This window comes from Microcaecilia unicolor, chromosome 9 (assembly GCF_901765095.1).
Source record: "Microcaecilia unicolor chromosome 9, aMicUni1.1, whole genome shotgun sequence".
Lineage (NCBI taxonomy): Eukaryota > Metazoa > Chordata > Amphibia > Gymnophiona > Siphonopidae > Microcaecilia > Microcaecilia unicolor.
This window is the reverse complement of record NC_044039.1, coordinates 1,299,222-1,325,638: the sequence shown is the minus strand read 5'-3', so window position 1 is coordinate 1,325,638 and position 26,417 is coordinate 1,299,222. Positions and strand designations below refer to the sequence as shown.

The 26,417-nt window shown below is 43.7% G+C and overlaps 1 protein-coding gene across 1 annotated transcript; it reads right to left on the bottom strand.

Annotated features, from left to right (window-relative positions):
• Positions 1-4,160: 4,160 nt before the first annotated feature.
• On the bottom strand, positions 4,161-26,001 carry STRAP (serine/threonine kinase receptor associated protein). The gene is made up of 10 exons (XM_030214187.1): positions 25,887-26,001; positions 22,423-22,589; positions 21,140-21,275; positions 19,855-19,936; positions 19,095-19,167; positions 10,820-10,919; positions 9,144-9,281; positions 8,241-8,377; positions 5,337-5,486; positions 4,161-4,472 (listed from the first exon to the last, which is right to left on the bottom strand). The coding sequence occupies exons 2-10, from the start codon at positions 22,532-22,534 to the stop codon at positions 4,411-4,413; spliced, it is 990 nt and encodes a 329-aa protein (XP_030070047.1). The 5' UTR covers positions 22,535-22,589; positions 25,887-26,001; the 3' UTR covers positions 4,161-4,410.
• Between the last annotated feature and the right edge of the window lie 416 nt (positions 26,002-26,417).

Below are 26,417 nucleotides of genomic sequence, written 5' to 3'. Positions count from 1 at the left end.
GCCATACCTGCCCATTCTGTTGTGCTTGAACCGAGGTGCAATCTAGGACTGGTGCCAGGATCTTAAGCATCCTAGGCACTCCTTCAGCCTTACTGCTTCCCCCTCCCCAATCCAATGAATGTTTAGGCTCATTGGGGCCCTCCCTCACAATCATGCTGCCCTGCTCCTAAAACTACCTCTGCTTGTTTTGATGCCCTGTGCTCTGCCTGCATAATGGTTTAGCCTGCTCTGGGCCTCCCATAGGTTTCTAAGTGACCCAAATGTTGGACTGTTTTGTGTGCTCTCACTGTGAAAGAGTTAGTGCCTCCTGTATGAAAAAGAGTGGCTGGAAGCTTTAAAGTGAGGGTGAGACTTGCTAACAATTTGTGAATAAGCTGGTGTTTGAGGTTAGGGAACAGCTGGGCTGAATCATATTCTACGTGGGCTTCTAACTCTAAGAACAGCTTTAACCACTGTACCACCTTTCACCACCTACAAATCTGAATTCAAGTACTGGAGGCTGCCCTGTTCCAGTGAAACATGGGGTGGTTCTGGCACTTTGGTCTTCATTCCTAGTCCTTGAGACCTAGCAGCGTGTTCAGTGGTTCGGGTATTCATAATGCATAGGCAGGAGTGAGCGTTGTGTGTTTACTACCTCTATGGTATGCAGCTCTCTGAGAACCTTGTGCCCTGGCAGCGAATACAAAGTCTTTGCCAGTCTCTTAATATGCTACAGCGAAGGCTCAAAGCACTGCAGGACAGCTGCTGCTGGTGTCATGTAGATATAGTGCTGACTGAAGGTCCATTGTCAATAGCTGATTTTAGATAATAATTAGTTTTTTTTCTGGTTCAGTACATCTTGAGGGGGTGGGACAAATGCTTGTTATAAACACCAGCTCCAGAAGTTGGACGCCCTGAGCAGTAACTGAAAACATTACCAAAATTGTAGCACAGCTACTGGTTCCATTTCCTTCTAACCCTGTCTTGAAAAACAGCATTGCCACTCTGCTCTACCCCATGGAAGGAAGTGCTAGTGCATCGCCTGCCATGCATCAGCCAGTTCTTCCTTATGAGCCTTATATCTGTAAGGGAGGGAGAGTAGAGGGCATGGATGGGCTATATGGTCTTTGTCTGCAATTTTTCTGTTGCTGTGTTGAACAGCACAAACAGCTGCAGTGGCATCGATATTAGAGCCTCACGTAGGAGGTGGTTTAGTGCTATACAGGGCAGGGACAGTGAGGCAAAGGGTGGCTCCACTGAAAGAAAAGAAATGTAAGAACCTAGGGGCATAAAGCTGGTTTAGGAACGAAGGGAAGACTTAGGCACAGTGAGGATTTGAAAATGTAGCTTGTGCCGGAAGAGCAATTGGAACAGGTGCCTGTTCCTAACTCTGGCCCTGGTGAGTCCAGGAAAATCCGCACTGGGCTGTTGCTGAGGACCTGAATATAGCACAGGGAGGAAGATGGAGAGCATCTACTGGCTGGACTCGCATTAATTGGGCTTCTGGAAAGAGCCTTGTGATTTGGGCAGTGGCACGACTGACTGATGGGGGGGGGGGGGGGGAATAGGGGTAGTAGTGAAGAAAGACTGGTAACAGCTGCTTTCAAAGGAGCAAGAAGAAATTCATGAGCTTAAAAAAAAAAAAAAAAAAGCAACCTAGGCTTGTAGCTGTGAGATCCAGATCTGAAGAATGTCACCCACAGGTTGAAGGAGGCTTGAGCTCATGTGTAGACTCTAGCTCAGGACACTGATGACAGTGGAAGTAGAAAAAAAATCACTTTATAAGAGCTCTGAGGTTGAGGATCTGTGTTTGCTGGAAATCAGGTCAAGCTAACCTGCTTACTTAAACTAAATTTAATAAACTCCTATAAGAATTCTGCCAGGTATTACTGCTTTTAGGGTGCTGATGAACAAGTCTCTTCGCTACCCAATAGTACAAGGCCAGAGAAACTGGGGGGGGGGGGGGGGGGGAGGAAGAGTTCTTGTTTCACTGCAGATTGGTAGGTATGAACCAGAAGGCACAAGCTCCACCCAACTTGTCTTGAACAGTTTAACACTGATTCAGGACTTACATAAGTGCATCACCCTGCTAGGTCCAGGCTTCTTTCTCTGCAGAGGGTGCCTGTGACTGGCAGGACACACAGTTGTTAGTGGACATAGGCTAGAAGATCCGGAAGCATCACTTCCCAGAAAGGCTGCTGGATGTGCCAGGGAATAGACAGAATGGGCAGGAGGTTACATCCCTAGTAGCTTTCCCTGTGCTGATCAGTTGATCATTTCTTTACATGCTGTTGGTTCATTTTCCATGTGTTTATTTCCACACTTCAAACAAATTGTGTTGTATTTGTTTAAAAAATAGTCCAGGAAGGTGCTGGAGTCAGAAGTGGTGTAGGTGCAATGAGAGCCCAACCTTGTCTGCCTGCAAATTGGGAAGCTCTTGTGATCACTTTACAGGTTGAAGTTGGACTGAGCATTTTAATTGTCTTAGGCTGACTTATGTTTAAAAAAACAAAACCCACCCACAACTATGGCTGAATTACTTAACTGAGGTTAGGTAGGAGAAAGGATGTAGGACTTGTGTTTGTACTTCATGTTTCTTTCCTTTGGCTACAGGATGTTATCTCTTATACAAAAAAAAAAATAATGTAAAAGTGAGTTCCTCATGCATTCCTGAAGCTGCCAACATCTTTCCTTTTCTCACACTTATTGCTGATAAATCCTGGCTACAAAGTAGCCACTGCTAACCTCGGAGGTACTTTACCTATGCAACTCATCTGTGACTGTGTCAGAAACCGTGTAGTGCTCCTGCATTATTTTCTGTAAGTGGAGGACAGAACTTCTGACTTTCCCCTGGCCCTAGAGCACAGATGAAAAACCAAGGTCTCAACTTTGGAAGCCACTAAAGATGCTGGACCTTACCCAGGATCTGGCAAGAAGAAAAAAAAAAAAAAAAGACTGACAGGCACCAAAAGCTACACAATTGGACTCAGGAGCTACGTGAACCTAGGAGGCATTAATCCAGGCCTGGTTGTCTAGGATCAACCCTTCTACAGGACAAGCAGCAGCACATTGCATTTTGGGATGGAGATGGGGCTGACAGCATGGCTTTAAGAGGCTTGGCCTCAGCTCCTGCGGGCATAGATTTTGCTCAGGTATGGAAGAAGGGTCAGAAAAAAAAAGCCTGAAATTCAACTTAAGGGGCTACAAGCTTGGTAAGTGGTACTGGGTCTGAACACTGGAGAAGAGAAAAACAGATCCCCATCTCCCCTTACCAGAAACTAAGCCATAAGCATTTTGTGTGTTACTTAAAAGGGTTCCTTTCTTTCCAATACATTATATCGATGCAAAGGGAAGAGATCCACTTTTCTCCCTCTCACTACTAACATTTTAAAAGGGAGGGCAGGCAGTTTCCCATACTTACCCCCCCCCCCCCCCTTTAAAAAAAACACGAAAAACCCAACAACTTGTTTTGTAATCAGGTTTTCAGTCCTTTCACCTTACTCTTCCCCAAGTGTGCTTTGAGCTTTGTCTTACACACTTGTGTAATGTTAGTAAGTAGTTGTCTCTCACAACAAAGCAGTGTGTGCACAGGACCAGGCTGGAACTTTGGGACATTGTGGCTTTAAAAAAAAAAAAAAATTCAGCCCCAATCCTAACAGTATTTTATTATCCTTGTTCCCTGCAGGCAGGAAAGTGTGTATATATACTGGATTTAAAATGAATTGATTTGTATGTTTCTACTGTAGTCATGTAACCCATTGATTTCCTAGCACAGGGCAAGTGGCTTGTTTCAATTTGTATTTGATCTAATTTTTTCTGTACTTTTAAAAACGTTGAAATTAAAAATGTACTACTTTTTGCCTGTTCAATGTTCAGTTTATTTTGAGTGGATATTTTATATGTGCTGAACAGCCTCTGGGTCTACCAGTTTTAGTTTACTGTAGGCATGAGAGGCAAAGAGCACAGCATACTCGTGTCTCATGTGCTGCAGGTGGAAGGAGCTTAAAGGAGTCTCTTCATTCCCTCACACTGCCCCTTCCCTTTTACCTTGTAAGTCCTTCAATGCTATTGCTTTAAGATGATCTTTTAAGCCTCTTCTGCTATGTCAGGAAAGTGTCTGCCTTTTTTAACCAGTTACATGAGAAAGCATCTTCCTTCGGACTACAAGAAATACAAGAGTGTTTTGGGGAGGGGAAGGATTTTTATTTACATAACTATAGACAAACTGCACTTCAGAGCAACCAAAGCAGAGAAAGGGGAAGATCCTTGAAATTTGTATTATGTCCTCTGTCCTTGCCCGACAACACAAAATCCCAATGAACTGGGCCACGATCTACGAGAACCCGAGTTATGACAAATTATTGCAACTGAAAGTGGATGTTGAACTGTAGAGAGAACCAGCTGCCATGTTTCACAACAGGAACCTGCCCTTCAAGCTTTAACTTCAGGAGGTGTGTTGTAGACTGTGTCTGAATTTTCTGAGGTCAGCTCCTCTGCAACAGAAAGCAAAAAAGATCAAGTGTCTGACCAGCAAGCAAATAGCCAAAAGCAGAGCACTGGGGGGGGGGGGGGGGGGGGGTGGTATTGAATTTCTTTTTTATTTTCCAGCAGCTTCTAAAACCTATTCAATGCTTGGAAGTTAACCGGGTACCAGCAGAGGCCTAAAATTAAGACAGCTGCTGTTCTGTTTTAAAGCCCCCCAACCTAGCCCATTAGCCAAGATATTCACAACCTGCTTTAGTGCTGCTGAATAGTAGAGGCTGATCAGCTCAGACCCAATGTTTTTCACTAGGTTTGAAATAGTCACATGGGGAATTCAGGACTTGAACAAATTAATCCTGAAGTCTCTTTGCAGAGCATTTCTCCCTCCCTTTGTTCTAGATTTTTAGTAGAAATATTTTAATTACTATCTCAAGAGAACCTCAAAAGGTCACCATCATCTACGTGGGCTCTCCATAGCTGCACCTCCAGAGTAAGGTCATTACACAATTTGATTTGGCTGCAGAAAACTGGTCAGCATTGTCTCAAAAAGAATCTCACTTTCTCCCACCAGAAAAATGCTATAGAGTGTCTTCTAACTTAAGCTGATAAAGCTTGTAGTTTCTGGGTTTGCAGTGAATCAGCATCTAACACGTGGGGTAAAAATGGCCAGAAGCCCCTCTTAACCAAATGTTTTCCTCACGGGTTTTTCTTCTGTCATCGGCCACTGCCTCTTTGGTTAAGCTGTTTCCTCTAGCTCAGCTAGAACCAGTACTGTGATCAATCAAAACAGTCCTCTGCTGGAACCCTTCCATTCGGCTAAGCTGTTTCAATGTTTCCCCCAGTGTGTGTTGCAGGCTATTCCCTTCTGCTCTTACCAGGAAGAACACATTTCCAAAGGCCGTATGTTTTTCCTACTGCCGTCTGCCAAAGCCTCAAGGTGCCGTCCTCGGAGCCACTGGCATACAGCTCCCCATCAGGGCTGAACCTTACACAATGAATAGGACCAAAGTGCCCTTTATAGGACTCTGTGGAAAAAGGAGAGATGAAACAAGATATACAGAAGAACTTTGGAGCATTTCATTTAGTCACCTGCAAAGACTTTAAAAGACCTGGAACAAGTAGGGAAGTGGGACTCAAATGTTATTACTACAGAGTTATGACCCAGAAATTCTCTCACTAGGATGCAGAAGGTCTCTCTTCCGGCACACGTTCAGCAGCGTATAAAAGAAGATACTAAAAAGAGCAGGATTTTAGTCTCTCACTAGGAGCTCTTTACCAGCACACTTCAGCTGAATGTAAATGAAGATATTACCAAGATTTATTAATTTCTCACTGCTGTTTGCTGGACAGCTCCTGGGACACACTTTCATAACATAGCCATAAAGTCAAACCAACGGTCGCTCTAGCCCAGTATCCTGTTTTCAACAGTGGCCACACCAGGTCACAAATACCAATTTTTCATTCTACCAATCCCAGGGCAAGTAGTGGCTTCCCCCATGTCTCAATATGGATTTTTCCTCCAGGAACTTGTCCAAATCTTTTTTTTTAAACCCAGATACACTAACCACTGTAACCACATTCTCTGGCAAAGAGGTCCAGAGCTTAACTATTTTTTTGAGTGAAAAGATGTTTCCTCCTATTTGTTTTAAAAGCACTTCCATGCAACTTCATTGAATGTCCCCTGGTCTTTGTACGTTTTGAAAGCGTAAACAAAGCAATACAGGCTTCTGAAAAACAAGTTTATTACATTTTATATAATATACTGCCTACATTTCCATATCCAGGTGGCTCACAATAAAAAAAACTGAGTAAAGCAGAGCAAGGTGCAATAAGAAGAGGAGACAGGCATAAAGTAGTGAAAGCGAATGTAAAGAAAAGGAGGGCAGGAGATGTCACAGACAAGGCAGCTGCCAGCACCACCGTTCCATACTGAGGCTTAACAGTCAGGTCTTAAAGTGCAGATAGAAAGCTTCAAGCCGTATACGAGTCAGAGAAATATTTCACTATTTGGCCGAATATGGATACCGAATAGTGGGCCTTGAGCTTTAACATAACAAATAATAAAAGAAGCAACGTGAAGTCAGAGATCAAGTGTTTATTTCTGTAGGATTTAACATAAAGCCCCAGATTATTCATATCCAAATTAAAAACTACTATTTGGTCGAATACAAATAATGTATCGGGGGCCAAAACAAATCGGATACGAATATTTGGTACAGCCCTAAATGTTAATATGTAATTTATCTTTAAAATGCAGAGTACCGGAAGATTGGAGGGTGGCCAATATTTAAAACCGTTCCAGAGGTGGGAAATTTGCCTGACATCGGTGGTACAGAACAAAATCAGTGCATAAGCAATCATTAATGAGATAACGCCAGCATGGATTTAGTGAAGGGAAATCTTGCCTTAACAATCTACTACGTTTCTTTGAAAGGGTGAATAGAAATGTGGATAAATGTGAGTCAGTCAATATTGTGTATCTGGATTTTCACAAGGCATCTGACAAAGTACCACATGAAAGACATAAGTACATAAGTGTTGCCATACTGGGACAGACCGAAGGTTCATCAAGCCCAGCATCCTGTTTCCAAAGTGGCCAATCCAGGTCACAAGTACCTGACAAGATCCCAAAAAAGTACAAAATATTTTATGCTGCTTATTCCAGAAATAAGCAGTGGATTTCCCCAAGTCCATTTTAATAATGGCTTATGGACTTTTCTTTTAGGAAGCTATCCAAGCCTTTTCGTTAATCCATTTTTACCACATTCTCTGCAACGAATTCCAAAGTTTAAATTACACATCGAGTGAAGAAATATTTTCTCCGATTCATTTTAAAATTTACTACATTGTAGCTTCATCGCATGCCCCCTAGTCCTAGTATTTTTGGAAAGCGTGAACAGACGCTTCACATCTACCCGTTCAACTCCACTCATTATTTTATAGGCCTCTATCATATCTCCCCTCAGCTGCCTTTTCTCCAAGCTGAAGAGCCCTAGACGCTTTAGCCTTTCCTCATAGGGAAGTCGTCCCATCCCCTTTATCATTTTCGTCGCCCTTCTCTGTACCTTTTCTAATTCCACTATATCTTTTTTGAGATGCGGTGACCGTAATTGCACACAGTATTCAAGGTGCAGGTCACAGCAGCAGCTAAGAAAGCAAACAGAATGTTAGCAATTATTAGTAAAGGAATAGAAAACAAAACTGAGAATGTTATAATGCCTTTGTATTCTAACCGAGTATTGAGTGTAATTCTGGTCACCGCAGCTCAAAAAAGATATAGCGGGAATTAGAAAAGGTACAGCGAAGGGTACGAGTATAAAAGTTACACATTCCAGGCTAAGAGTGTGAATAACTCTGTTAACAGCCCGCACTGAAGAGGGCACCGCCTGATGAGTTCACTCCCCACCCCTCAGAGACTTGGGCAGGTTACTGACCCAGCCTGCTTCACTGTGCGGAAGGAAGGGGAGGCAGCTGTGCGGTACAAGTAGGCAAAGGGGACCCCAGAAGTCAGTCTCAGGCCAGCATTATTAACATTGACATCATTTACAAGGCTTCTTCCCACAGACACCAAATGAGGGAAAAGTGTCGGTGAAGTCAGCCCCTACCTGATAGGACTACTTATGGATAATGTTTAAGATAGGACAGAACAGAGAGGAGACCTGGGAGTAAGACCCAAAAAAAGATGCAGCAGAGGGCTCTTCTGAGTCCACTCTAGCAGCTAGTAACCGATGGACTTCAGACAGCCAAAGTACAAATGAACAAACATTAACACAGCTTACCAATCTCTTCCCCGGTATTGTAATCATACTTGTACAGCTTGAAGTCATCGCCACCTGCAACGACGCACTCCTTCTCAGGGTGAAGGGATGCAGAATGAATGGGAGCCGGAGCTTCAAAGGACTTCATGAGATCTAGACTAAGAACATGGGAAAGCCTGAAGTGCATCTTGTTCTCGTGGACTGCAAGAAAGATAAAAAGGCAGACCGCCTCCAAACAGCAGGAGCTCTCAACCAAGTCTGCATACCCTACCTCCACTGTATACACATTTACCTCATGCATATTCATTCTATGGTTATCCTGAAAACCAAGGTCTAGGTTAAGAAGCCCTGCCTAGAGTAAAATCCCTGATCACTACTACAAGTGCCAGTATGATAGCAGCTAGCCTGAATATCAACCCTCACTGTCTCAGTTAACTAGCCCTGCGCTCAGGCTTGGAGCACTCAAGACGTTAGATTTACAGGTCTGTGATAGAACACACACAGCTCGAGCATCCCCCGGTGGAATGTCGAAAAGCAGCTCTTCATTCCTGGCCACCTCCCTACAAGGCAGCAGTAATTCCCAAGCTGTTGTATGCTGAACTGTCTCAGTACCCAGGCAAGTAACTTTTGTAAGCAAAAACCGGGAATGGAGATGCTTAGCCATCCTCCAGTTTTTAAAGCTAATTTTGGTGGATGAAAAAAAAAGCACTCAAGTTCTCGCTTTTGTGATTTCACTCGGATTAAAACTTACAGAGATAAGTATCTGCTGTTCTTATCCCTGGCTTGACTATAACACACAAGTTCCTCATGCAAACTTTCAAAGGTTTAGCATCTGTATAGACTGACAGCAGACAACCTGTATTCCAGGAAACAGCACATTCACTCAGATTGAGTGGCTGAGGTACTCTCAATTCTGCTGCCTACCTGACTGCATTGTAGAGTCCAATTGTTCTTCCATAGGTGATTACCAGCATCTCCAGGTCTGGAAGGTATTCCATGCTGCTCACCGACACAGGGAAACTGAGTGTTTTCACTTCTGTCATACTGGCCCTGTCCCAAAGGCTAACCAGAAAGTGAGAGAAAGAGGAATTCAAATAGTAGGTTAGCTGAGGGGGAAAAAAAAATCACCTCATGGTTAGACACAGTGCAAATGATTGTTCTAAGCTTCTGTTACAATTTGTCGTAACCAATAAAATAATAAGTGAAATATTCAGGACCCTAGCCAACAGTTTATCTATAACCAAAATGTAATCTAACAGGTTTTGCACTGTTTGTATTAAATAAACCCTAGGTGTAACACACTGAAAGCAACCAAAACCCTGACCCACTGTGAGCATCAGAAACAGCAAGTTAACAACCAACCAACCCTGGGGAACCTCTACCCACAGCAGGATCAGCTCTGTTTAATTCACCAGGAAGTCTAGATTCTGTGCTTACTTAAGCGTAACCAAGAATCTCTCCAATCACAATTCCATTCCTCCTTCTGTTGCCTTGACACCTTTTCTGCTAACGGTACATTTATGTATGGTATTGCAATCCTACATACCTTTCATGTCATGCTGAAGAACAGTATAGGAGGGCAGGATTAACATACAGGTAAACCAGGCACATGCCTAGGGACCAAATGTTTAGGAGAGGGGGCCTGGTCTCTCACAGATATGCTAATTCATCGACTTCCAAAACAAATTTTTGCCACAGTAAGTCGAGAGGGGGCCCAGAACCACCATTGCCCACAAAGGTCTGTCTATGCTCCCTACCTCCTGCACATCGTCCTTCAGCCAGCAACACTTCCTCCCCTGCAGTCAGATCCAGGTGGGACCCCCATCTGTGGCAGTTATTAAATGTATCTGGTTTACATTAGGGGCCCCACCAAAGAGTTAATTCCTGCCCTGAGTGTATGACCCACCCACCCACTTTGTAAATTACTTCTCATTCTGTAGATTCTAAGTAAACCACATCCTTGATCTATAGTCAGCCAATCTAAGCTGAAACCATTGTTCATGCTCAAATTATGGGTTTTATTTAAAAAACACCCTACACCCAAATCAAACTGAATTCCGCAAACATCACAGTACCAAAACCTCTCTTAGGCCTCACCACATTCGTATGTCACCAGCTGGATCACAGGAAATCTATTCTGCTTATAGATCACTGGATCTTTCTGCTGTATTTGACCCATTTGATCATTCTGTTCTTTTGCTTCACTTGCAAGATACAGGCCCCCTGCGGTCAAGTAAGATTTGAGCCAATTGAAACTATGTCATCAAATCCAACAACTCTCTTGCCAGCCCATTTCGACCTGTCTCTGGTGTACCCGAAAGATCTCTCTCAGCCCCTAATGCTTTTCAACATCTTCCATTGCCCTTTATTAATGCTGGCAGAGTCTTTGGGTTTCAGTATGTTCCTTTATGCAGATATACATCCGAGACGGACAGTCCGCCGGCTCCAGTTCTGTCACCACTGGCTTCAGAGAAATATGGAAAGCTTCCTGCGTTACACCAAATTACAAATGTGCCCAGCTAACCATCCCCTCAAAGCACAAAATAAGACAGCCTGGAAGCATGAAGGAGGGAGACATGCACTAAGGAAAACTTCCATACCGAACAGTTTTATCGTCCGCAGCAGACAGGATCTGCTGATCGTTATTATACCACAACGCCTTCTTGATAGCAGAAGTGTGACCACCAATTTCTTGAGGTTCTGCAAATAAAGGATACACATCTCTCATTCCTACAACCACAAGGAACGGCTTTAAACATAGTTTTCTAACTAAATATGTACAGCGGGAGGTGAAGACAAAAACAGTACCAGAATTTAATAAAAAACAGACAAGTTCAAAGGGAGGTAAGAGCAGTGCTGCTCAGGCGGAGTGGACAGGAAGCCTGCAAGGGTCATATGGTCTTTATTCACTGTCATGTTCAAAAGATCTGACGAGATATACAGCTGAACTTGCTCTGTCCATCTTTCATTACCTGTGTAGTAATAAAATGGCTTTAAAAAATCCTTCATACCACTGTGAAACAACCTTCAAGTGCAAAATCTAACAATAACCATAAGCCCTAGACAGTCTATACCTACCCACTGCCCAGCACCAGTGCCCACCTCCTTACGCCGCCCTGCACCCACCCACATATCACCCTCTCCCCAGCACTGGTTCTCCCCCCCCCCTAAATAACCCTGTACTCGCCAACCCACCTCTCTCCAACATGGCCCCCTTTCCTTAAGGCACCCTGTACTCACCCACCCCAGCACTCGTGTCCCCCCTTACGACACTGTGCCCTCACCCACATACCTCCCTCTCCCCAAATTACAAACTGTACAAAAAACTGTCCAGGGATCCCCACACCCTACGCTGAACACAGAACAAGTAGCACCAGAACTGCCCCACTGGGTAACAATTAAAGCCCCCTTCAGATGAGGTTGGGACATCGGTCCTCAATGCAATACTATGAGCCAAACTGCTACCAGTTCTCAACATTCATTTAAGACTTCTCACACCACAGACCTTAGTCTAGTCAAGACAAATAGATGAAGAGTCCAGAAAACATAAGGTGATGGAAGTGTAAGAGAAGCACCAATAAAGGCTTTTTGTTTGTTTGTTTGTTTTTTTTGGGGGGGGGGGGGGGGGGAGAATAGCACAGTCCCTTTACTTTGGGGACTACCAGCAGCTGCTCAGGACAGCAGTGCTGAGACTCTTGGATTTCTCACTGGCAGCCTAGAGATCATATCGCTTGAATGCAACGGTGGCCCCCTTTAAAAACTGAACCACCCCATGGAACATGGACACATGCCCCCATTGACATCACTATAATACTCCTGTGCCTGACTTCAGTGGCGGGGAAAATATTATAAAGAACAAAATTATGGAGCATAGATAAACATGGTTTAATGGGACAGTCGCCATGGGTTCAGCCGAGGGAAGTCTTGCCTCACCAATTTGCTTCATTTCTTTGAAGGCATGAATAAACTTGTGGATAAAGGTGAGCCGGTTGATGTAGTGTATCTAGATTTTCAGAAAGCTTTTGACAGAGTTCCTCATGAGAAACTCCCATGAAAATTAAAGAGTCATGGGATAGGAGGCAATGTCCTTCTGTGGATTAGGAACTGGTTACTAGAGAGAGGGTAGGATGAAATGGCCATTCTTCTCAATGGAAGAGGGTGAATAGTGGGGAGTGCTACATGGATCTCTACTGGGACCAGTGCTATTTAACATATTTATAAATGATCTGGAAAACGGAAATTACAGGAAGACTGGGCATCCAGATAGCAGATGAAATTTAATGTGGACAAATGCAAAGTGATGCACATTGGGACGAATAATCTGAATCATAGTGGGTCCACCTTAGAAGTCAGCACTCAAGAAAAAGCTCTAGGTGTCATTATAGACAATATGCTGAAATCTTCTGCCCAGTGTGTAGCGGCGGCCAAGCAAACAGGATGCTAGGAATTATTAGCAAAGGGATGTAAAATAAGATCAATATTATAAAGCCTCTATTGCTCCATGGTGCGACTTCACCTTGACTATTGCACTCAATTCTGGTCGCTGTTATCTCAAAAAAGCTATAGCAGAATTAGAAAAGGTTCAAAGAAGAGCGACCAATATTATAAAGAGGGTAGAGCTCCTCCAATATGAGGAAAGGCTAAAGGTTAGGGCTCTCCAGCCTGGAAAAGAGACAAATCCAGAGGAGAGATGATTGAGGTCTATAAAATCCCGAGTGGTGTAGAACGAGTAGATGTGAATCGATTTTTCACTCTTTCAAAAAAGTACAAAGACCAGAGGACACTCAATGAAATTGCATGGAAATACTTTTAAAACAAATAGGAGGAAATATTTTTTCACTCAAAGTTAAGCTCTGGAATTCACTGCTGGAGGATGTGCTAACAGGAGTTAGCATATCTGGGTTTTAAAATGGTTTGGACAAGTTCCTGGAGGAAATGTCCATAGTCTGTTATTGAGATGGATATGAGGGAAGCCATTTCTTGTCCCGGGATTGGTAGCCTGGAATGTTGCTACTAACTGGATTTCTGCCAGGTACTTGTGACCTGGATTGGCCACTGTTGGAAGCAGGATACTGGGCTAGATTGACCATTGTTCTGACCCAGTATGGCTGTTCTTATGTACTGTGAATTTTAATGAAAAGAGGAAAAAAATACGGATTCTGAGCTAGATTTACCCACTGCGAAGTTTTCTATAATCATTAGTACTGCAATACTATACTGTGGACCTGATATAACGCAGTTCAGTATAAGACTGGACCACTTATTACATATTTTATACTAATTCAGTGACATGCCGATTCACTTATAATGCAGTCAAATATCTCAGCTCCAATGTCTACAGTGTAACATGGATTAAAAGGAAAGTTAACAATGAAGCAGATTCTAAAGGTTCTCCTGTTCAGGGGACTATGGATAAAGTTTATTGTAATTAGAGGGTCCCCTTCCGTCCTGGAAGTTTTAGGTCTATCTTAGAGACTGAGGTGTCTCTGAACTGTATACATGTCCTCCCTTCCTGGAGGTGCCCAGAATGATCCTGCTCTAACTCCAGACTTCGTTCCTTTTGTCTTGCGGCGCCTTATGCCTGGAACTGTCTTCCCGAACCCATACGACTAGCTCCTTCTTTACCTGTTTTTAAATCTACGCTGAAAGCTCACCTTTTCACAACTGCCTTTGGCTCCTAACCGCTACTCATTTGCTCTCCTCCTCCCTGTAATGTCTTGTTTGTCTGATTTACCTGGATTGTAAGCTCTTTGAGCAGGGACTGTCTCTCTATGTCAAGTGTTCAGCGCTGCCTGTCTCTGGTAGCGCTATATAAATGCTATTAGTAGTAGCAGTGGTTAAGGTAAAAGACTGTGTTCTAGTGGATTCAGCCAAAATCAAGGGCTTGCATAAGGAACCAGAGCTGACTAACGGGGCTGTGGCTGCTGCTCTAGATATGGCAACAGAAATCAATCTGGGACTCTTCAAGGAGTACGTGTGCAATTTGTGGGGGTCCCAAAAAAGACTACAAGAGATGGTGGCCTTTCTGCCGACTCCTGCTTGGGAATCTCAAAGCCTTGCAATGACTGAGGGAACTAAGTCCACTTATGCTGTATATTGTATATTGTATATCTGGATTTTCAGAAGGCGTTTGACAAAGTGCCGCACGAAAGACTCCTGAAGAAATTGCAGAGTCATGGAATCGGAGGTAGGATATTATTATGGATTAAGAACTGGTTGAAAGATAGGAAGCAGAGAGTAGGATTGCGTGGCCAGTATTCTCAGTGGAGGAGGGTAGTTAGTGGGGTCCCGCAGGGGTCTGTGCTGGGTCCGTTGCTTTTTAATGTATTTATAAATGACCTAGAGATGGGAATAACTAGTGAGGTAATTAAATTCGCCGATGACACAAAATTATTCAGGGTCGTCAAGTCGCAGGAGGAATGTGAACGATTACAGGAGGACCTTGCGAGACTGGGAGAATGGGCGTGCAAGTGGCAGATGAAGTTCAATGTTGACAAGTGCAAAGTGATGCATGTGGGTAAGAGGAACCCGAATTATAGCTACGTCTTGCAAGGTTCCGCGTTAGGAGTTACGGATCAAGAAAGGGATCTGGGTGTCGTCGTCGATGATACGCTGAAACCTTCTGCTCAGTGTGCTGCTGCGGCTAGGAAAGCGAATAGAATGTTGGGTGTTATTAGGAAGGGTATGGAGTCCAGGTGTGCGGATGTTATAATGCCGTTGTATCGCTCCATGGTGCGACCGCACCTGGAGTATTGTGTTCAGTACTGGTCTCCGTATCTCAAAAAAGATATAGTAGAATTGGAAAAGGTACAGCGAAGGGCGACGAAAATGATAGTGGGGATGGGACGACTTTCCTACGAAGAGAGGCTGAGAAGGCACGGCTGAGGGGAGATATGATAGAAGTGTATAAAATAATGAGTGGAATGGATCGGGTGGATGTGAAGCGACTGTTCACGCTATCCAAAAATACTAGGACTAGAGGGCATGAGTTGAAGCTACAGTGTGGTAAATTTAAAACGAATCGGAGAAAATTTTTCTTCACCCAACGTGTAATTAGACTCTGGAATTCGTTGCCGGAGAACGTGGTACGGGCGGTTAGCTTGACGGAGTTTAAAAAGGGGTTAGATAGATTCCTAAAGGACAAGTCCATAGACCGCTATTAAATGGACTTGGAAAAATTCCGCATTTTTAGGTATAACTTGTCTGGAATGTTTTTACGTTTGGGGAGCGTGCCAGGTGCCCTTGACCTGGATTGGCCACTGTCGGTGACAGGATGCTGGGCTAGATGGACCTTTGGTCTTTCCCAGTATGGCACTACTTATGTACCGCCTTTTTGAGGGAATTCACTCAAGGTGGTGGTGTACAGTAAGAATGGATCGAACATGAGCATTAGGCAATTATAGCAGTAAAAATATTCAAACAGTACAAAGTATGGCATAGAATACTACTTTGATTTTTTATTTATGACACTTATACCCCACATTTTCCCATACAATATCAAGTTCAAAAGAAGTCATAAGTACATAAGTAGTGCCATACTGGGAAAGACCAAAGGTCCATCTAGCCCAGCATCCTGTCACCGACAGTGGCCAATCCAGGTCAAGGGCACCTGGCACGCTCCCCAAACGTAAAAACATTCCAGACAAGTTATACCTAAAAATGCGGAATTTTTCCAAGTCCATTTAATAACGGTCTATGGACTTGTCCTTTAGGAATCTATCTAACCCCTTTTTAAACTCCGTCAAGCTAACCGCCCGTACCACGTTCTCCGGCAACAAATTCCAGAGTCTAATTACACGTTGGGTGAAGAAAAATTTTCTCCGATTCGTTTTAAATTTGCCACACTGTAGCTTCAACTCATGCCCTCTAGTCCTAGTATTTTTGGATAGCGTGAACAGTCGCTTCACATCCACCCGATCCATTCCACTCATTATTTTATACACTTCTATCATATCTCCCCTCAGCCGTCTCTTCTCCAAGCTGAAAAGCCCTAGCCTTCTCAGCCTCTCTTCATAGGAAAGTCGTCCCATCCCCACTATCATTTTCGTCGCCCTTCGCTGTACCTTTTCCAATTCTACTATATCTTTTTTGAGATACGGAGACCAGTACTGAACACAATACTCCAGGTGCGGTCGCACCATGGAGCGATACAACGGCATTATAACATCCGCACACCTGGACTCCATACCCTTCCTAATAACACCCAACATTCTATTCGCTTTCCTAGCCGCAGCAGCACACTGAGCAGAAGGTTTCAGCGTATCATCGACGACGACACCCAGATCCCTTTCTTGATCCGTAACTCCTAACGCGGAACCTTGCAAGACGTAGCTATAATTCGGGTTCCTCTTACCCACATGCATCACTTTGCACTTGTCAACATTGAACTTCATCTGCCACTTGCACGCCCATTCTCCCAGTCTCGCAAGGTCCTCCTGTAATCGTTCACATTCCTCCTGCGACTTGACGACCCTGAATAATTTTGTGTCATCGGCGAATTTAATTACCTCACTAGTTATTCCCATCTCTAGGTCATTTATAAATACATTAAAAAGCAACGGACCCAGCACAGACCCCTGCGGGACCCCACTAACTACCCTCCTCCACTGAGAATACTGGCCACGCAATCCTACTCTCTGCTTCCTATCTTTCAACCAGTTCTTAATCCATAATAATACCCTACCTCCGATTCCATGACTCTGCAATTTCTTCAGGAGTCTTTCGTGCGGCACTTTGTCAAACGCCTTCTGAAAATCCAGATATACAATATCAACCGGCTCCCCATTGTCCACATGTTTGCTTACCCCCTCAAAAAAATGCATTAGATTGGTGAGGCAAGACTTCCCTTCACTAAATCCGTGCTGACTTTGTCTCATCAGTCCATGTTTTTGTATATGCTCTGCAATTTTATTCTTAATAATAGCCTCCACCATCTTGCCCGGCACCGACGTCAGACTCAACGGTCTATAATTTCCCGGATCTCCTCTGGAACCCTTCTTAAAAATCGGAGTAACATTGGCTACCCTCCAGTCTTCCGGTACTACACTCGATTTTAGGGACAGATTGCATATTTCTAACAGTAGCTCCGCAAGTTCATTTTTTAGTTCTATTAATACTCTGGGATGAATACCATCAGGTCCCGGTGATTTACTACTCTTCAGCTTGCTGAACTGACCCATTACATCCTCCAAGGTTACAGAGAATTTGTTTAGTTTCTCCCACATATATCAATAAGGAAAAGAATCGTAAACATATAAAGAATTCAATAATAAAGCATAATGGGGAGAATGGAAGGGGGAGATTAAGCACCAGGATCAATTGACAGAAATTTTTTGAAGAAAAGACTTCAAAAACTTATGAAAAACTAAATCACGTTGGGACCCTATATTTTTCAGCAAGGAATTCCACCGTTTATTAACTTAGTATGAAAAAGTAGCTAAATATATAGATTTTTCTTACAGGTAGGAAAATGAAGACGCAGGTAGTCTCTTGAACCAAAGACTGAATTGTGAGAAGGAAAAGTAACAAGGGGCAACACCATACAAAATCTGAAATGTGAGAGCACAGAGCCTTAATGGGAAGCCAATGCAAACGTATCAGCAAAGGAGTAGCTCTATCAAAGCCTGGTACATGCATGACAAGTCTAGCCGCAGTATTTCAGGCAGTTTGCAGTTTCCTTAAGATACACTCTTTACGCCGTACATAGAGGGAACTGAGTCAAGACAAGAGATGGACAAGTAATTTGAAATTAACAATTGAAAGACGGGCCTAATGTGTTTCAGCTTCCAAAGTAATTTAAAAGATTAAAACCAATGAGGTCACCTGAGATTCAAAGGTTTAAGTGTCGATCAACAACAACCCCTAAAATTTTTAGATGTCTGTCCCATCATAGTGTACACTGGACATCTGCAGGATCCCCAATATTTCAGAAGCAAAAGGAAGTAAATTCATTGCAGAGAAACCAGGCAAAACAAGTTTTGTTCCCATTTTCCCCACAAATCAGCCCAAATGGACTTACTTCCTTCTACCATTCCATACTTTTCTCCATAATGGCCTTGGCCTTTTATTAGAAAAGGCAACATATCAAGTTTTAAATAAACAATGTGTCTGGTTGCCTCTCAACTATGTAAATTTGCTGGAGAAAATGCATCTAAGTTGGAATTTTTGGATAGGGAACTGGAAAACTTTGTCCGTGTATAACATAGTAATAAATAACCTACTGCCACCACGGTCAACAGAAACTTGTGGTTGAGGAAGTAGCTTGAAAATTAGGATAATGTAGCATTGGTACAATAAGGAAAATTTTAAATTATAAAATAATCTCTGTTGTCCTATATTTTGGAGATCACTCATGTATCACAGTGTAAATCCACCAGTTCAGTTCACAAGGTTCATCTACTACTGCTCTTGAAAGAGGAGGAAAATAGCCTCAGAAATAGAGGTGTGCTTGCAAATAACACTTATCTTTCAATCTCTGGCTTCAAATATCCAAACATCAAGCCATGTACATTTCTGGCTCCTTGACAGTGATTGGCGAGAGTGGGGTGAAAGTAGTTTTTGTAATGAGAAATAATGCATGTAGAGCTGAAGAAGATCAGCAAATGTCACTCCTCCCTCCCTCCCCCCCCAAAAAACAACAACAAAAACAAACAAAGGCCTTTGGGAGCATCCTGGATCAAAAACTAAGTGTGATCAAATTTTCAAACTACAGATACTGAGATGTAAAACATTTTACTTTGCCACAAGACCCAGAGAAATTCCTTCTTAAAATACAGAATATAATAGTTTTTAGCAGAACATATTTGAGGAGAGAGACCTGGTCTGCAGCACACTGCACATATACAGCTTGTCAGGGTTAGGACGCAATGCACTCACCTGCTTCAGGCTTGCTCAAGTCATAAATACGCAACAGTTTATCTTGTCCTCCAGTCAGCAGGTAATTATCATCCTAAAAAAAACTCAAAAAGCACAAAAGTATAGAGATATTTCTTTCACTCTCTGGAACCTCTTTATTTCCTGATTTTGCAAGGACAATTCAGACCATCATCATCCCCAATTGTTACTTCTGAGGCCTAGAGTTTTACAGCTTGAGGGTCAGTTGTAAAGTTTTCTTGTAAATGTCTGATTTAGTGTGATAACTTTAAATGTTTCTTTGAGCCATCTCAAGTTTACTTTTTTGTTTTTCCTTTATCTTCTAAAACCCCTCTCACCCACCCGGAGTATTGCAAGTGGTAGAATGCTCTGGAGATCCTGTGTCAGCTCTCTAGATATTGGCCAACTGCTGGCAACCTGCTATATTTCAAATTTAATGTGTTTTCCTTTTTTTTCGCCTTTATATACAGTCATTACTCTGCCCTCTTTACTGTGGACTTTTAATATTTTTTGTCTTACATTTATATTCTTTACTTACAACTAGGTATAACTTGTACATTATTGCAAATTTCATAATTAAAAACAAACAAAAAAAAAACCACAAAAGTATCAGTTCTCAATTTGTTGTCACCTCTCATACTGCACAGAAACCTCAGTAGCAAAAGGGGCAGAGAGTGCAAACAGAAAACAATACAGAGATGAGAGCTAAAGGCAGGAGAGACTTGGGCAGCTCCCTCTCACTGACAGACAGAACCTGCGTTACCTGAGTGAAATCCACACTTTTCACAATATGCCTGTGAGACAGACTAATCAACTCATCCCCAGTCACGCCATCCCACACTTTACTGAAAGAGAAAAAGGTATCACCAATAAGTATTTAACATTCTTCATCTGTGCATTTTCAAATCTTAGGATATTCATGACTCCGGGGAGGGTGGAATAGCACGCTTCAGGGGCTGCCCCATTGTGTAAACAATGGAAGGCCCCATGGGCCTACGAGGGTACAGGCCCTGAACCCAATGCCCCCAACGGGTCAGTCAGCTCACCTGCCACTCCCTCACACTCTGGACTGCAGCTTGGAGATGATTCCTGTTCCAGGGCCCCTACCACCCCCAGTGGCCTGACTGCAGGGTTAGAAGACCCCCTGCAGAGCCTCGCCAACCCTGGTGAGGAAGGTTGTTGTGCTTCTGAACATGAGGAGCAGCAGAAAGAGTGTCCACTGCTCCCGCTAAGACCAGTATTCAGACCAGGACTCCTTCGATCCAACTCAATGCCCCCCCTCCTTCCCCACCTCGGACGCTGCCTCAGATATGACTGGGAACGGTCCATCAAATGCATGACAGAGGACAGCTGCTGGCTCTGTACCAAGTGCAGCAACAGCCAGCAGACATGCCTGCATACAGGGCCAGCACACAGATACCTCCCCTCTACAGACTTCAGCTCCCTGGGATCTTTGCTCCTCGGACTCTATACGAGGAGAAAAAAAATAAAGTTTTATTCCTCTGACAAACAGGAGAATAAAGCCCACATTCAAAAATGTCTGTGTTGCAAAGAAGCCCAGGGGGACAGTGTAGTGGGGGCAGCGGAGGAACTCAGCACCTCCTGGCTTGACCAGCACAATGTCCACAGACTGAGCCCCCAACAGCAAGGCCCTGAGGCTCAAACTCAGAAGTGATGTCTGTGGGCTGCACCCTAGGGAACTAGGCCAAAGGACATCTCTTACCATCTGCTGGAGGCAGAGAAATATTGGAAAGTTCTTCAGTGTACAAGCCTTATACCAGTGACGTCACTGGACTAATTCACTTTCTCTACAACCCACTTGCTTGGACTGAAAGGGCAGAAACAATAAGGAAATAGGAATTAGGTAGGATACAAAAACTCAGTGTTAGTAATCTAATCTGTTTCCTCTAGGTTTGGTGAGGCATGGAAATTAGATTACTAACACCGTCTCTTCTAGGTTCAGCAAGTGGCACGGCTCCAGAGTATTACAGTGTCTCTGCCATGGGATACAGAGCTCAGCAGCTGAAGATGTGTGAAAGGTGACTTACGCTGTGAAGTCTGCCGCAGCTGTGGCTGCTTTGCTTGCATCCTTATTCAGTGTAGCTCCCCAAACAGCTCCCTTGTGGCCCAGGAACGTTCCAATCCAGTCCCCGGTGTCACCTTGGCGCAGCATAGGTTTACCATCTAGAGAAAGTTTACAAATTCAATATAAAACAATGCCTGTAAACATCACACTGCTGTTGGCAGACCTGAGACACTTCCTCATGGTTGGTACTTTCAAGTCCCTGGGATGAGAAGAAACATGTCACATCCCTGTCGTGAATTGGATTTCTTCCACTGGGCTAATAACTCCTCCAGCCAGGGCTTAGGGGGGGGGGGGGGGGAAGCATTTCCACTCATGGCTTGGGGTACCGACACCACAGTCGTGATTATAAGGAAGAAAAAAATATACAGGATCAAAAAACAAAATCGAGCTCTGAACATGTTACCTGTCTCCGCCCATATCACATACAGGATCTTGCTTCTGGTTTACAAGTCAAGGTCCTCTACCACTCCTATCTCCATAACCTTATCCCCTACACACCCCTTCAATGCCTTTACTCTGCTACTAACCACCACCTAGTTCTTCCATCTCTCTTCCTCCCGTGACACTGCTTTCTGTTATATCGGTCCAAAGCTCTGGAATAACCTGCCCTTTTTCATTAGGAATCAGACCTCTCTCCAAACCTTTAAACAGGCCTTCAAAACCCACCTCTTTTCCACATGCTTCTCTCTCCTCCTCCCTAATCCTTTTCTGTTACTGTTCCTGTTATTAACCTGTAACCTGGAAAGCTTGCCAGGTGCCCTTGGCCTGGATTGGCCGCTGTCGTGGACAGGACGCTGGGCTCGATGGACCCTTGGTCTTTTCCCAGTGTGGCATTACTTATGTACTTATTTTAAGACCTTTTGTTTTTACTTTACTTGATTTTATTGTTGCCGCTTAGTTGCCTTTTTGTAAGCTCTGCTTTCTTTTAATCTGAATTTCAGCTTTACGTTGTAAACCGCCTGGTTGCGTTTTTTTCTAGGTCTTTGTGCAGTATATCAATGTCCACAATAAATAACATTAATTTGCAAAGCACAAAGGTTACTAAGAGGCATATTTTCAAAGCACTTAGCCTTCCAAAGTTCCATAGAAACCTATGGAACTTTGGAAGGCTAAGTGCTTTGAAAATGAGTCCCACTATGTAACTTTGCAAGTCTATGCACTTTGAAAATTAGCACCTTTTCCATCCAAAATTAGGTCAGTGCTTTACAGCCATCATCCCCCAACCTCCCCCAAGTGTACCCTTACCCTTGCAAGCACTGATAAGGAAGTATCCATATGGAGTAATTCTGCTGAAAGCCAAGTCAACCACAGGTCTGGTGTGTCCCGAGCAGGTCAGTGGAGTCTGTCTCATTGCCATTTCTCTGAGCGTGTGAAGTTACAATTAGAAGAGCAGAAATAGAAGAAGGAAGTACCTGAACATAATGAGAAAAATAAACACAGTGAGAAGCAAGAATACATGTTAAGAGACACCACAGACAAGCAAGTAGACCACACGTGAAGAAAACAACCAAAATGATAAAGGGGATGGAAGTCCTCCCATATGAGGAAAGGCTAAAGAGATTAGGGCCCTTCAGTTTGGAAAAGAGATGACTGAGGGGGGGATATGATTGAAGTCTACAAAAGCCTGAGTGGTGTAGAATAGGTCACTCTTTCGGAAAGTACGACGACCAGGGGACACTCAATGAAATTACAAACACAAAGGAATCCTGTTTGGAAGGAATGGATCCAAAGAAGCTTAGCCGAGATTAGGCTGATTGGGACGCAAAGGCAGTACTGGGCACTACTTCTATGGTCTGTGCCCGGAACATGGCTGATTTGATTTGGATGGGCTGCAGTGGAGCATTTCGGGCTTGACAACTTCAGAAATTTAGAACAATGGGCAGACTTCTACAGTCTGTGCCCTGAAAATGGCAGGGGCAAAACATGATCAGGTATACACATGAAGTATCACATCATACCATATTGAATGCAGGTCTTTATTTATCATCATCTATTATGCTACTATGGTACATGGAAATACTTTTAAAACTAATAGGCAGAAACACGTTTTCACTCAGCTCTGACACTTGTTGCAGGTGGATGTAGTAACAGTTGTTGGTGTACCTGAATTAAACAAAAGGTTTGGACGAGTTCCTGGAGGAAAAGTCTATAGTCTGTTATTGAGATGATCATGGGGGAAGCCACTGCCTGCCCTGGGATTAGTATCATGGAATGTTGCAACTATTTGGGTTTGTGGCAGGTACAATGTTGCTATTTTGGGGAATTCTGGAATGTTGCTACTATTTGGGTTTGTGGCAGGTACAATGTTGCTATTTTGGGGAATTCGGGAATCTTGTTACTCTTTGAGGTTGTGCAATGTTGCTACTATTTGGGTTTGTGGCAGGTACAATGTTGCTATTTTGGGGAATTCTGGAATGTTGCTACTATTTGGGTTTGTGGCAGGTACAATGTTGCTATTTTGGGGAATTCGGGAATCTTGTTACTCTTTGAGGTTGTGGAATGTTGCTACTATTTGGGTTTGTGGCAGGTACAATGTTGCTATTTTGGGGAATTCTGGAATGTTGCTACTATTTGGGTTTGTGGCAGGTACAATGTTGCTATTTTGGGGAATTCGGGAATCTTGTTACTCTTTGAGGTTGTGCAATGTTGCTACTATTTGGGTTTGTGGCAGGTACAATGTTGCTATTTTGGGGAATTCTGGAATGTTGCTACTATTTGGGTTTGTGGCAGGTACAATGTTGCTATTTTGGGGAATTCGGGAATCTTGTTACTCTTTGAGGTTGTGCAATGTTGCTACTATTTGGGTTTGTGGCAGGTACAATGTTGCTATTTTGGGGAATTCTGGAATGTTGCTACTATTTGGGTTTGTGGCAGGTACAATGTTGCTATTTTGGGGAATTCGGGAATCTTGTTACTCTTTGAGGTTGTACAATGTTGCTACTATTTGGGTTTGTGGCAGGTACAATGTTGCTATTTTGGGGAATTCTGGAATGTTGCTACTATTTGGGTTTGTGGCAGGTACAATGTTGCTATTTTGGGGAATTCGGGAATCTTGTTACTCTTTGAGGTTGTGCAATGTTGCTACTATTTGGGTTTGTGGCAGGTACAATGTTGCTATTTTGGGGAATTCTGGAATGTTGCTACTATTTGGGTTTGTGGCAGGTACAATGTTGCTATTTTGGGGAATTCGGGAATCTTGTTACTCTTTGAGGTTGTGCAATGTTGCTACTATTTGGGTTTGTGGCAGGTACAATGTTGCTATTTTGGGGAATTCTGGAATGTTGCTACTATTTGGGTTTGTGGCAGGTACAATGTTGCTATTTTGGGGAATTCGGGAATCTTGTTACTCTTTGAGGTTGTACAATGTTGCTACTATTTGGGTTTGTGGCAGGTACAATGTTGCTATTTTGGGGAATTCTGGAATGTTGCTACTATTTGGGTTTGTGGCAGGTACAATGTTGCTATTTTGGGGAATTCGGGAATCTTGTTACTCTTTGAGGTTGTGGAATGTTGCTACTATTTGGGTTTGTGGCAGGTACAATGTTGCTATTTTGGGGAATTCGGGAATCTTGTTACTCTTTGAGGTTGTGGAATGTTGCTACTATTTGGGTTTGTGGCAGGTACAATGTTGCTATTTGGGGAATTCTGGAATGTTGCTACTATTTGGGTTTGTGGCAGGTACAATGTTGCTATTTTGGGGAATTCTGGAATGTTGCTACTATTTGGGTTTGTGGCAGGTACAATGTTGCTATTTTGGGGAATTCTGGAATCTTGTTACTCTTTGAGGTTGTGGAATGTTGCTACTATTTGGGTTTGTGGCAGGTACAATGTTGCTATTTTGGGGAATTCTGGAATGTTGCTACTATTTGGGTTTGTGGCAGGTACAATGTTGCTATTTTGGGGAATTCGGGAATCTTGTTACTCTTTGAGGTTGTGGAATGTTGCTACTATTTGGGTTTGTGGCAGGTACAATGTTGCTATTTTGGGGAATTCTGGAATGTTGCTACTATTTGGGTTTGTGGCAGGTACAATGTTGCTATTTTGGGGAATTCCGGAATCTTGTTACTCTTTGAGGTTGTGGAATGTTGCTACTATTTGGGTTTGTGGCAGGTACAATGTTGCTATTTTGGGGAATTCGGGAATCTTGTTACTCTTTGAGGTTGTGGAATGTTGCTACTATTTGGGTTTGTGGCAGGTACAATGTTGCTATTTTGGGGAATTCTGGAATGTTGCTACTATTTGGGTTTGTGGCAGGTACAATGTTGCTATTTTGGGGAATTCGGGAATCTTGTTACTCTTTGAGGTTGTGGAATGTTGCTACTATTTGGGTTTGTGGCAGGTACAATGTTGCTATTTTGGGGAATTCTGGAATGTTGCTACTATTTGGGTTTGTGGCAGGTACAATGTTGCTATTTTGGGGAATTCCGGAATCTTGTTACTCTTTGAGGTTGTGGAATGTTGCTACTATTTGGGTTTCTGCCACGTGCTTGTGTTCTGGATTGGCCACTGCTGGACTAGACGGAGCATCATCTTATTTTCTTATGGTAAAAGGGAGGTTAGTGCAGCAAAGACACCCAGTCCCTCACTCTCGCACGCCGGGCCGGGGGGGGGGGGGCTGGTCTCGTCTCGCCTCCCCCCACCCCATAGTTTCACATCTCTCTCTCTCTCTGTCCCCGGTCTAATATTGTCGGCGCCTCCATCACACTCACCTGAGGCTCCAACCCCCAGTCCAGGAGCAGCTTCTCTTCTCCGGTGCCCCGACCCTCCCCTCTGAGGCACGAAGAGAGCAAAGACGCTCCCGCTTTACCGGAAACAGGAAGTTGCGTCAGGTTGGGGGGCGGGACCTGGCATTCTTGGAAGCTAGTTGGTTGGATAAAGAAAACTGCACGGGAAGGAAGTTTGCGGGCTTTACCGGAAACAGGAAATTGCGTCAGGTTGGGGGGCGGGACCTGGCCATCTTGGAAGCTAGTTGGTTGGAGAAAGAAAACTGCTGCACGGGAAAGAGGTTTGCGGGGCAGGAAGTCGTTCCTGCGGGGGTCACGTGCGAATACACGACGAGCCTCTCATCTCGGCAAGGAGGTTGGATTTCCTTGCGTTCGGGCACCGCCTCTTCCTCCTCCCCCTTAATAATTCAGCGCAGCCGCATTTGCTCTCTTCCCGGGCTGCGGCAACGAAGCTCAAAGCTTGAGCACTGGGACGGCATGACGTCAAGAAGCTGAAGCCAGGTAGATTGATCTCCC

What these genes read in the sequence shown, in the direction of transcription:
- STRAP (XM_030214187.1), bottom strand. Translation starts at nt 22,534, where the DNA reads ATGGCAATGAGACAGACTCCACTGACCTGCTCGGGACACACCAGACCT. An exon ending in GCTGCGGCAGACTTCACAGC is followed by an intron (nt 19,937 to 21,139) that starts GTAAGTCACCTT and finishes TTTCTCTTTCAG; the next exon opens with TAAAGTGTGGGATGGCGTGA. An exon ending in GGACTCTACAATGCAGTCAG is followed by an intron (nt 8,378 to 9,143) that starts GTAGGCAGCAGA and finishes CCATGTTCTTAG; the next exon opens with TCTAGATCTCATGAAGTCCT.